The sequence below is a fragment of the Pteronotus mesoamericanus genome, unplaced genomic scaffold (assembly GCF_021234165.1).
Source record: "Pteronotus mesoamericanus isolate MK-2021 breed Mesoamerican mustached bat unplaced genomic scaffold, CSHL_Meso_final scaffold_1066, whole genome shotgun sequence".
Taxonomy (NCBI): domain Eukaryota; kingdom Metazoa; phylum Chordata; class Mammalia; order Chiroptera; family Mormoopidae; genus Pteronotus; species Pteronotus mesoamericanus.
The window spans coordinates 683,542-695,699 of NW_026555299.1; the positions used below are offsets into that span (position 1 = coordinate 683,542).

Here is a 12,158-nt window from a genome sequence, read left to right on the forward strand (position 1 = left end):
GCCCTGACTGGGAATTGAACTGGCAACCCTTTACTTCGCAGTCCGGTGCTCAATCCACTAAGCCACACCCAGCCAGGGGTGACTCTCCCTTTAAATTAAAAAAAATTATTTAAAAACATTATTATTGAGGTAATAATCATGCAAAATTAACCATTTTAAGGTATACAGTTCAGTAGCATTTACTAGGTTTATAGTGTGCAGGCACCGCCTCTCTCTAGTTACGTAACACTTTCATCACCTCAGCAGAAAACCTTGTAGCCATTAAGCAGTCTTTCCCCATCACCCTCTTATCCCCAGCCTCTGAGAACCATAAATCTGCTTTCCGTCTCTGTGGATTTACGTATCCTGGAACCATGAGTGTGTAAACTTTTATGTCTGGCTTCCTTTACTTCGCACAGTGTTATCAAAGTTATTATCCATGTTGTATCATGTATTGCTATTTCATTCCATTTTATAGCTTAGCAATAGTTCATTATATACACCACAGATTGTTTATCCCTTCATCCATTGATGGACATTTGTATTGTTTTAACCCTTCTGGTTATTACAAATAGTACTGATATGAATATGCATGTAAGTATTCGTTTTCATTTATATATTGAGTATTTCTTTTAATTTCTTCGGGGTATATAGGAATAAAATTGCTGGGTCATATGATAATTCTGTATTTAACTTTTTGAGGAACTGCCAAAGTTTTTCTACAGAAACTGAACCCATTTTACATTACCCACAGCAATGTACAAGGGTTCCAATATCTCTGAATGTTCACCAACACTTGTGATTTTCATTTTCATTGTTAAAATTTTTTTAAATTTTTTTCTTTTTTAAATTTATTGATTATGCTTTAAGTTGTCCCAGTTTTTCCCTTTGTCACCCTCTGACCAGTACCACCATTCCCTCCAGCAGCCCACCATCATTAGTTCATGTCCATGGGTCCTGCATATAAGTTCTTTGGCTTCTCCGTTTCCTGTGCTGTTTTTTTTTTTTCTTTTTTTCTTCTTTTTCTTTTTTTTAATTTATTTTATTTATTTTTAGAGAAGGGAAGGGAGGGAGAGGGAGAAAAACATCAATGTGTGGTTACATCTTGTGCGCCCCCTACCCCTACCAGGGGCTTGGCCTGCAACCCAGGCGTGTGCCCTGACTGTGAATCAAACTGCTGACTCTTTGGTTCGCGGGCTGGCACTCAATCCACTGAGCCACACCAGTCAGGGCTCTTGGGCTGTTCTTAACATCCCTCTGTCTATTTTGTACTTAACAATTTGTACTTACTAATCCCTGCACCTTTTCCCCCATTCTTCCTTTTTCCTCTCTTCTCCCCTTTTCCCCTCCCAGTTGATAACCCTCCAAATGATCTCCATATCTATGATTCTGTTTCTGTTCTGCTTATTTACTTAGTTTTTTTAGATTCAGTCTTTGATAGTTGTGAATTTGTCGCCATTTTAACGTTCATAGTTTTGATCTTCTTTTGCTTATGTAGTTCCCTTTAACGTTTCACATAATAATGGCTTGCTGATGATGAACTCCTTTAGGTTTTACCTTGCCTGGGAAGCACTTTAACTGCCCCTCAATTCTAAATGATAGCTTTGCTGGATAAAGTAATCTAGGTTGTAAGTCCTTACTTTTCATCACTTGGACTACTTCTTGCCAGTCTCTTGTAGCCTGTAATATTTCTTGTGAGAAATCAGCCAACAGTCTTAGGGGAAATCCTCTGTAGGTAACTCTCTGCTTTTCTCTTGCTGCTTTTAAGATTCACTCTTTATCTTTAACCTTTGGCATTTTAATTATGATGGGTCTTGGTGTGGTCCTCTGTGGATCCAACTTGTTTGGGACTCTGTGCTTCCTGGACTTGTATGTCTATTTCCTTTGCCAGTTAGGGAAGTTTTCTTCCATTTTTTCAAATAAGTTGTCGATTTCTTGCTCTTCTTCTTCCTTTGGCACCCCTATGATTCAGATGTTGGTGTATTTGCACATGTCCCAGAAGCTCCTTATTCTGTTCTTGTCTTTTTGAATTTTTTCTTCTTGCTGTTCTGATCGAATGCTTTTTTTTCTTCCTTATGTTCCAAATCATTGATTTGAATCTTGGCTTCATTCCCTCTGCTGTTGGTTCCCTGTGGATTTTTCTGTATTTCACTTAATGCCACCTTCATTTCTGCCTAAGTCTTTTTTATGCGGTTGCAGTACTCAATGACTTCTTTGAGCATCCTGATAGCCAGTACTTTGAACTCTGCATCTGATAGGTTGTTTATCTCCATTTTAGTTCTTTTTCTGGAGTTTTGTTCTGTTCTTTCATTTGGGCCATATTTCTTTGTCTCCTCATTTTGTCAGCCTCCCTGTGTTTGTTTCTGTGTACTAGGTAGAGCTGCTTTGACTCCCTCTTTAGTAGAGTGGCCTATTGTAGGAAAGGCCATCTGTCTGGATGACTGTGGCTTCTTTAAATCCTTATTTGTCAGACTTTCACATAGCTCGACGTTCTGACGAATGTGGGTGAAATTTGTTTTGTAGACTAGTTGTAATTTTTTTCTATAATTGTACATGGAGGCAAAATGTGTTTACCTGTGCCTCCATCTTGGCCCAGCTGTCATTGAAAGTGTATTGCTTTGGAGGCTGGTAGCCAGTTAACTTGTCACCTGATCTTCATACGCAAAAGGCCTACATTCCACTGGTCTGTGAGACCTCCTCACCCTCTTTAATATTCTTTCCTTGACCCCTAAACCCCTGCCCTTACTTCTTAGGCAGAAGATACACATTGAGCACCACATGCCCTTCTTCCTTTCTTTTCTTTTTTTCTTTTTTTACATTACCTTTATGCTTTAAGTTGTCCCAGTTTTAATCCTCGTAGTAGTGATCGTCCATTTTTTAAGAAAATTATTATACCAATCCTAATGGCCATGAAGTGACATCTTACCATGGTTTTGATTTCTATTTCTGTAGTAATTAATCTTGGTACACATCTTTTAATTTCCTTGTTAACCATTCGTGTATCTTTGGAGAAATGTCAGCTTAAGTCCCTTGTTCATTTTTTAACTGGGTTGTTTGTCTTTTGTTACTGAATTGTAAGAGTTCCATATATGGTATAGGTTAGGGTCTCTTATAAGTTATATGATTTGTAAGTATTTTATCCCACACTGTGGGTTGCCTTTTCATTCTGAGAGTATCCTTTGGTATGCCAAAGTTTTTTATTTTGATAAAGTCCATCTTACTGTTTTTCTCAGTTTTGCTTGTGCTTTTTGTGTTACATAAGAATCCGTTGCCAAATCCAAGGTCATGAACATTTACCTCTCTTCCAAGAGTTGAATAGTTGTTACTATTTTAATTTTTATGAGTTTATACTGAGCCAAATGCATGACATATGGGAAGCAAGATCCCAGATACTCTGCCTTGTACAGTTTTAACACTTAGATTTAGGTTGTTAGATATAGGATTAGATTTTAGTTGTTAGGTAAAGAGTTAAATTTCATTCTTTTGAATGTGGATAATCTTTTGTCTTAGCACCATTTTTTGAAAAGACCATTATTCCTCCATTGAATAGAAGACCTTCTCTAAAATCAATTTACCATGAATGTATGGGTTTATTTCTGGACTTTAAATCTATTCCATTGGTCTCTATGCCAGTGCCACAGTGTTTTGATTGCTATAGCTTTGTAATATGTTTTGAAATTAAGAAGTACTTTTTCATCCTGGCTGATGAGGCTCAGTGGATTGTGTGCCAGCCTGAAGACTGAAAGGTTGCCAGTTCAGTTCCTGGTCTGCGCACATGCCAGGGTGTTGGGCCAGGTCCTCAGTTTGGGATGTGAGATGGACAGCCAGTTGTTGTTCCTCCTGCACATGTTTCTCTCCCTCTCTGTCTCCCTCCTTTCCCTTCTCTGTAAAGATAAATAAATAAAATCTTTAATAATATTTTTTTTTTAAAGTACTTCTTCAACATTGGCTATTCTGGACCTTCAGTCCAAAGGACCTGTGCTTCAATCTCCATTACCTTTGAAAATGCCACCCTGGCCACCTCTGCCCTTACCATTTTATATGAATTTAAAAGTCAAATTTTTCATTTCTGTATAAAAGGCCAGTGTGATTTTAATTGGGGTTACATTTAATCTGTAGATTGTTTTGGTCCTGTTGTCATCTTAACTGTATTGTGTGAATTTTTCACTCCATGAATACAGGACTCCTTTTTATTTATTTAGGGTTCTTAATTAATTTTAGCAATATTTTTATAATTTTCAGTGTACAAGTCTTTTTACCTCCTAGGCTAAATTTATTCTCAGGTATATTATTCTTTTGGATGCTATCATAAGTAGTATTGTTTTAATATAGTTGGATTTACTCTTTTATCACATAATGTCTTCTTTTATAACTTTTAGATTTATAGTCTTATTTTGTCTTATGTTATTATTGATATTCCTCCTTTCTCTTGATTACTGTTTGCATGGAATATATTTTTCTGTCCTTTCACTTTAAATCTGTGTCTTAATTACTGATAGATAAGGACTTGCTATTGCCATTTTTGTTACTTGTTTTGTGTATGTCTTAATAGCTTTTTGTCCATTTTCTTCCTTACTGTCCTCCTTTGTCTTTCGTTGATTTTTTTCAGTGACACGTTTTGATTCCCTTCTTATTTCCTTTATGTACATTCTATATTTGTGGTTACCATAGGAATTTAATAGAATATGCTAAAGTTATATTGTTGGTGTTACAAATTACATCTTTATATACTGTGTACTTGTAACATTTATAAATTTTTATGCTTTTGTCTTTTAGATTCTGTAGAATTGCCTACTAAAATCACAATAATGTTTATTTGTCTCTATCTTTGCTAGAGAATTTTACATTTTTGTATGACAAGTTATTATCTAGCATCTCTTTGCACTTGAACGGCTCCCTTTAGCATGTCTTCTAGGACAAGTCTAGTGATAATGAAGTTCCTCAGCTTTTGTTTATCTAGGAAGGTCTTGATTTTGCCCTCATTTTTGAAGGCCGTTTTGCCTGTCATAGAATTCTCAGTTGATTGTTTTGTCTTTGGTTGCTTTACATATATCGTCTCTCTGCCTGTGGACTGCAAGGTTTATTCCAGAAGCCCTCTGAACAGGTCACTTTCCTTCAGCAGCTTTTAAGATTCCCTGTGTTCGGTTGTTTGATTATGTGTCTCAGTGTGGCCTTTCTGGGTTTAATCCTACTTACAATTCATTAGGCCTCTTGAATGTGTTAATCCATATCCTTCCATAAATTGGGGAAGTGTGGGGCCATTATTTGTTCAAGTAAGCTCTCTGCCCCTTTTTCTCTCTCTTCCTGTGATTCTCATACTGCATATATTAGTGTACTTAATGGTGTCTTGTGAGTCCGTAGGCTCTGTTCTCTTTGCCTTATCATTTTGCTCCTTACAGTCACTAATTCAAATGACCTGTTATCAATTTTGTTGATTTTTTTTTTTCTTCTGCCTGTTGGAGTCAGCTGTTGAACTAATGAATTTTTCAATTCACTTGATCTATAGTTGGTACCAGAGATTTGTTGTGTTCTTTGAATGGGCATGTTTCCCAGTTTTTTTGTATGCTTTGTGATCTTGTCTTGAAAATTGGTGATTTGACAAAACAACTACTTGTCCCAGTCTGTACACTGGCTCTGAAAGAATCTGGGGGAAGATTTTCATTGATAAGCCAGCAGGAAGGCTCAAGATCTTTTGTTCAGGCCTTTTTCTGGGCATTTGTGTTCCCTAGACTTGTGCTTATTTGGTTGTTTGTTGGTTTTTTCCCCTCATTACTTTGTATACATTTAGTTTTAATTAACCTAGGAGTCTCATGCCTGCTTCTTCTAAGAGCCTTAGATGTTGTGTTGTATGCCTCTCCCATAATCTCTTGGCTCCTGGTGTTCACATGACTGCACTCCCCCTGTGGTTTTCAGAAGCTCTAGCTCCTACCACCACCTTTTATGACTGGAACTGATATCCAAAATATGCCACCATTCCTGCCTTTGCTCCAAGTCAGGCAACACAGAAACCCGTTCCTTAGGCAGTGATAGGCCAGGATATTTTAGTGCATTCTGCTTTTTTCCCATTACAGTATATATTCAATATTATTTTGTATTAGTTTCGGATATACATACATTCCTCTCTTTTCTTCCCTCCTAAGTGGTGGGGGACTGAGAATTGGGTCACTTTATCCCATAGCACTAGGGAAGGGATTGTTACAAGCAAGTATGCCACAGTAATTCTACTCTTTGGAGAAGCTTTTTAAAAATATATATATATATATTTTTTTTTTTTTTCAAGAGAGGGAGAAACATTGATTAGTTCAACTTTTTTATGTATTCATTGGTTGATTCTCGCTTGTGTCATGACCTGGGATTGAACCTGCAGCCTTGGCATATCAGGATGACTCTTGAACCAGCTGAGCTACCATGCAGGTGGCTTTTTCTTGATTGGGTGTTCCCTTGATTGCTGCGAATCTCTGTTTTCCAGAGTTCCCCATTTTAGTCAGTCTGTACTTGTTTGCGTAATGTTTTCGCGTGGGAACGGAGCCTGGAGTTTTTAGCCTGCCATCTTTCCGATACCACCTTCATGGGCACTTGAATGCCCTAATTATCCAAAGAAATTTTCGGAATAACATTTTCTTCCATTATTGGTGTACCGTTGTCTGCCTCAACTTCCTGTAATCTTTTGCTCAACGGGTCAACACAGCAAATTCCTTTGCCTTACCATGGTTTGAGGAACCTTCCTGAATGAGTTTTGTTTTCACACAAAATAGACAAGGTATTTCTGGATTGGACAACTCATCCAAATTGGTGCCATGGTTCCAGAAATTATCTAGAAATGAAGTAATGTAAAAATCAACAGTGACAATTAGGACAATGTCTTCAATAGACTGTTTGTCAAGCTATTTACCATCGCGTATACAGTTCTTTTGAGCCAACATACTGTTTTATCACCTCGTCTTAACTTTTTATCCATGAATCCTAGTAGTGTTTATTCTTTATACAATTAAATGTTAGACGACTAGTACGCGGGAATCATTTCTTTTATGAAGGCTTCCTTACCATTCTTCTTGCAGTTCTCCAAAAGAGGTAATTGACTACATTCTCCCCTTCATTCAATGAGTAATTTTTTAGCCAGGCATGCTTTTATGATCTTAAATAAATAATAGTTTTTCTTGAAAACCCAGAGTTCTAAATTAATATATCATTTTTATATACCTGATATCTGTAACCAAACAACCCATCTTGTTGTTGTAACAAGTCATTTTTAAAGAATATAAAATGCGTGCTCGCTTTGGCAGCACATACACTAAAATTAGAACGATACAGAGATGATTAGCGTGGCCCCTGTGCAAGGATGATACGCAAATTTGTGAAGTGTTCCATATTTTTCTTCATCAAAATAAGCTTCTGCACAGCAAAAGAAAACATCAGCAAAATGAAAAGGGAGCCAACCATATGGGAAAATATATTTGCCAGTGATACCTCAGACAGGGGTTTAATTTCCAAAATATAAAAAGAATGTTCACCTACACTCCAGGAAAAAAAACAATCCAATTAAAAAATGGGCAAAGGACATGGACAGACACTTCTCCAAGGAGGACATATTCAGGACCCAGAGATATGTGAAAGGATGCTCAGCATCACTAGCCATCAGAAAAAGGCAAATTAAAACCACAATGAGATACCACTTCACACTGGTCAGAATGGCCATCATAAACAAATCAATAAACAGCAAGTGCTGGCCAGGCTGTGGAGAAAAGGGAACCCTAGTCCACTGTTGGTGGGAGTGCAGACTGGTGCAGCCACTGTGGAAAGCAGTGTGGAATTTCCTCAAAAAGCTAAAAATTGAACTGCCTTTTGACCCAGCGATTCCACTGCTGGGATTATACCCTAAGAATCCTGAAACACCAATTCAGAAGAACCTGTGCATTCCGATGTTCATTAGTAGCACAATTTACAATAGCCAAGTGCTGGAAGCAAATGAGTGGATCAAAAAACTGGTACATTTACACAATGGAATATTACACAGCAGAAAGAAAGAATTCCTACCCTTCATGACAACATGGATGGAACTGGAGAGCATTATGCTAAGTGAAATGAGGCAGAGGGTGAAAGACAAACACCATATGATCTCACCTATAAGTGGAACCTAATCAGCAAAGCAAGCAGGCAAGGAAAATATGACCAGCAACACTGAAAGAAAGAAGAATCTGACAGGGACGGGAGGGTGGTAGCGGAGAGGGAGAGGGGAAGGGTCAGATCAGGGAACAGCTATGAAGGACACATGGACAAAGCCAAGGTTGGGAATGTTGGCGGGGACAGGGGAGAGAGTGGTGGCAGGTAAATGGAGACATGTATTGGGACAATTAAAAAAAATTAATAAAAAGATATAAAATGCATACATAATGCACCTAATGTTTAAGAATATTTGAAACCAATATATATTTTCACTCTTTGCTGAAGAGTTTTGTGTTCATCTTAATGGAAAATAAACGAGGAAAAAGGGGTTGTAACCATTTAAGTTTTGTTCCTCTGGCTGCAGTGTTCTACTATTTAACATGTCCTCAAACAGCCAATACAACTCGGGATCCAAGTGTGATAGATAACTTCTAAAATAAAACTTATTTTCCCATGACAGATAGGAATTAAAAATGCAAAAATTCATGAAACTTTGCAGAAGTCAAAATGAAACAGTGGTGATTCTGTATCTGTGGTTTTTAATCACATTTGTAGATGTTCAGTGAGGTTATACCCCAGTGAGCCCTATGCCATGTGACTTTTTACTCAGTTGGTTTCATGCTAACCCAGGATGGGCTCTGCTTCCTGGAAGGGTGTGTGTACGGTTGGCCTTGTTGCACTGCAGGTGAAATGACAAAATGGAATGTGGGAAGGTGTGTGGGGCTGAAGGTCTAAAGCAGGATAGATGGGCGTCTCTTTCTCAAAAAATTAAGAATTGTCAGTGACAGTCGAAATAAGGTATGGAGCAGGAAGCCAAGTCATTCCTTTCTTTAAGACTAAAAATATTCTCAGATCTTTGGGACTTGAGAAATATGTTCGGCCAAGTACAAGCAGGAAAAACAGCCTGGATGCTCATAATCAGCCCGGACAGGAGGATGAGTAGTGTGCAGTCACACCTACCGCTTGAGCCCCTGCGTGTCCTGCTTAGATTGTCACCCGGTCGGGCCTTCAGTCACACAGCTGTGCTCCTCTTCAAAAACCGTGATACACATTGGTTTTATCCATTTCTAATACAGTGGCTCTCTATTTATACACAACTAATGACATGTATAAAGTATATTTTGAATGCATACTACTTGTCAGGGATTCTCCTTAGGAGCTTGGGATTTGGTAGTAAATCAAACACACACAGTGTCTGCTTTTGTACAGCCTCTCTTCTGGCCAGCTAGGGGAGAAGTGGGAACAGAGGTGGTGAGACAGATGAGGAAATAAATGTTCGGCATTTGAAAATGCAATGGAAAGTTCTGACTGGTATGGCTAAGTGGGATGGACATCATCCCGTGAACCAAGGGGTCACGACCGCTTCAATTCTCTGTTGGCCACATGCCTGGGTTGCTCCCGGGTCCCCAGCTGGGGGCACACGGGAGGCAGCCAATTGATGTTTCTCTCGCACATCAGTGTTTCTATCCCTTTCCTTCTCCCTCCCTTCCCCCTTCTCTAAAAATAAATAAATAAAATGTTTTTAAAAATAAAATCCAGTGAATAAAAAATAAGCAGTGTAAGAGAACAGAAAATGGTCTTTGGGACCACTTTGGTGCTATTTCAGATCGGGCGGTAAGGGCAGGGCCTCTCTGCTGGAGTGTCATCGATCAGAAGCCTGAAGGTCATGACAGAGCAAGCCGTATTGGGTGTATATAGTTCTGCATTTGCAAATATCACAAGTATTTTCTTTTTACTACAAAAATAAATGTTTGTTATAAGAGGTTTAAAAGTGAAGGTGCAAGCCAAAAGAAGAAAAATAAATGTATTAATACCCCCTCCTTTTAGAACTAATGTCATCATTCATATCTTGATATATCTCCTTTTTTAATATTTAATAATTGCCATGGACTTTGTTGCTCTTTCCAGAAGTGCTGGTCATTTGTTTCTCACCTCTATTTTTCACTTGATATTAGCACTGCATCTATTTAAAGTTTATGAACCGGAGCACCATGATTCTGAGGAAATGAGATAAGGGGTAACAGTTCTGACTTCCATAGAATAAGGAGGCTAGAAAAAATTTTTCTGACTTGATTTGATAAAATAACGTTTACATTTTTTAGATTTTTAACCAAGCAATCAGTTTATAGTGGGTAGGAATTTTGGGGGAACTTAAAATGGTATTTGCTTTGTGTTTCTGTTGTTTTTGATTTTAGCTTACTTATTCCTTAGCACTAGGAAAAGATCCTGATGTCATGTGGCGGACTTGTTTCCTTATTTTTTCTGTTACATTCCTCTTACCTTTAACCTTTGTTATAGGCAAAGAAGAGTAAAACCAAAATGCCATCTCTGGTAAAGAAGTGGCAGAGTATCCAGCGTGAGTTAGATGAAGAGGAGAACTCTAGTTCCAGCGAGGAGGACCGGGAATCTACAGCACAGAAACGAATTGAAGAGTGGAAACAGCAGCAGCTGGTCAGGTAAGAGACCACAGATCGGGTGGGCTGTGGTTAATTCATAGATTTATTTATCCATAAACATTATAGCTTAGCCTTTTTCAAAATCAGAATTATTAGAGCTGCAATACTTTCTCCCACCAGTTGCTCATCTTATGCAAAGGACTGTGTTTTAACACTCAGCATAGCAGGAAAAATAATCATCCCCATTTACTTCTAAATCCAATAGACCCTTTTATGTATTTTTTAAAATTTTATTTTACATAAAATTTACAGAAGTAAAAATAAAGGGAAGGGGAGAAAGCAATATATTAAAATTTTTAAGAAGAATTTAAATATAGCTAACCCAAATTTTTTTTATTTTGCTGGTTTTAAAGGTGTATAATTATTGAAATGAGCAACATTAGAAGAATTGTCATGCATAACCTGGACCATATTCACCTCATAAATGATGGTGCCAGATTTCAAATTCATCTCTGATAGGTCTGCTTTATTATTACTTCTGGTTCTTTAACTTGCAGTATCCATAAACACAGTACTTACGAAAACATTTGAGAAAACATATCCATTCTTTGCTTTGTAATCCAAAATATTTTCATTTTTAGATACATAAACACCAGTTGAAATTTTTTGTTTCTAAAATACCTGTTTATCTCCAATCACTACATTCCTGCTTTCAGCATTTGTCCACTTGAGAACCCTATCAAATAAATTTTAGCATGCAGCATCGCAAAACTGGAAAGGTTCCTGTCACATGTCTTTTCAGGAAGATGAACTGGTCTGGGTTCTTGACAATATACTGTGTGATGAAGCTGTTCCTTTTGAATGAGAATACCATATTTCCTTTTTGTCCTTAGAAAATGCTGTTTATTCACCGGTCTTGAATTTGAGAAAATTCACTTAGAATATGGCTTTCTTAACACTCATAATCTGAGATTTTACTTACTTGATCAGTTTTATCATAATTAGAATGTACAATGCTATTCTCTGTCACTTTGTATTCGTTTTATATTTGTAAAAGAAAAAGATGACTATGCAGATGTCGCCTCCAGACTTGATATTTTTACTTTGATATTCTTTGAAAGGTGATACACTATTTTGGGCAACACAGTAAGAAAACTGAGGGCCCTGGCCCGTGTGCCCCAAAGGTCGCCAGTTTGATTCCCAGTCAGGCCACATGCCTGAGTTGCGCACCAGATCCCGGTTAGGGGCATGTGAGAGACAACCAATCAGTGTGTCTCTTGCAGACATCCATGTTTCTCTCCCTCCCGTTCTTCCTCCCATCCCCCCCTCTAAAAGTAAATAAAATCTTTTTTTTTTTAAAAAGAATCGTAACTCCAGGGGGCCAAGAAGAACCAGTAAGAATGTGTTTTATTCTTTTAATGTGTCTTTAATGGTTGCTAAAGATACATAAAAATAGGCACTGATATATACATAAAACTATGTAAAGTGTGTGTGTGTTTTTCGTTGACCCATCAAAAGAAATTTGATAAAGTATTTTCTGGTAATTAGCTGAGAAACTTGAAGCATTTTCATGAGCATAGATGTGATAGATTAGATTTTTCAATTTCAGTTAGGTATTTT

General features: G+C 37.6%; 1 protein-coding gene and 1 non-coding gene across 2 annotated transcripts in view; both read left to right on the forward strand.

Moving 5' to 3' along the window:
- Positions 1-12,158, forward strand: part of FNBP4 (formin binding protein 4) — a 40,772-nt gene that overhangs the window by 27,536 nt on the left and 1,078 nt on the right. The window contains exon 16 of the mRNA XM_054586963.1: positions 10,441-10,598. Within this exon, the coding sequence (XP_054442938.1) occupies positions 10,441-10,598 (158 nt within the window). The remainder of the gene's footprint in view (positions 1-10,440; positions 10,599-12,158) is intronic.
- LOC129081536 (U6 spliceosomal RNA) lies at positions 7,247-7,353 on the forward strand. The gene has a single exon (XR_008530321.1). It is a non-coding gene; the product is annotated as a U6 spliceosomal RNA (small nuclear RNA).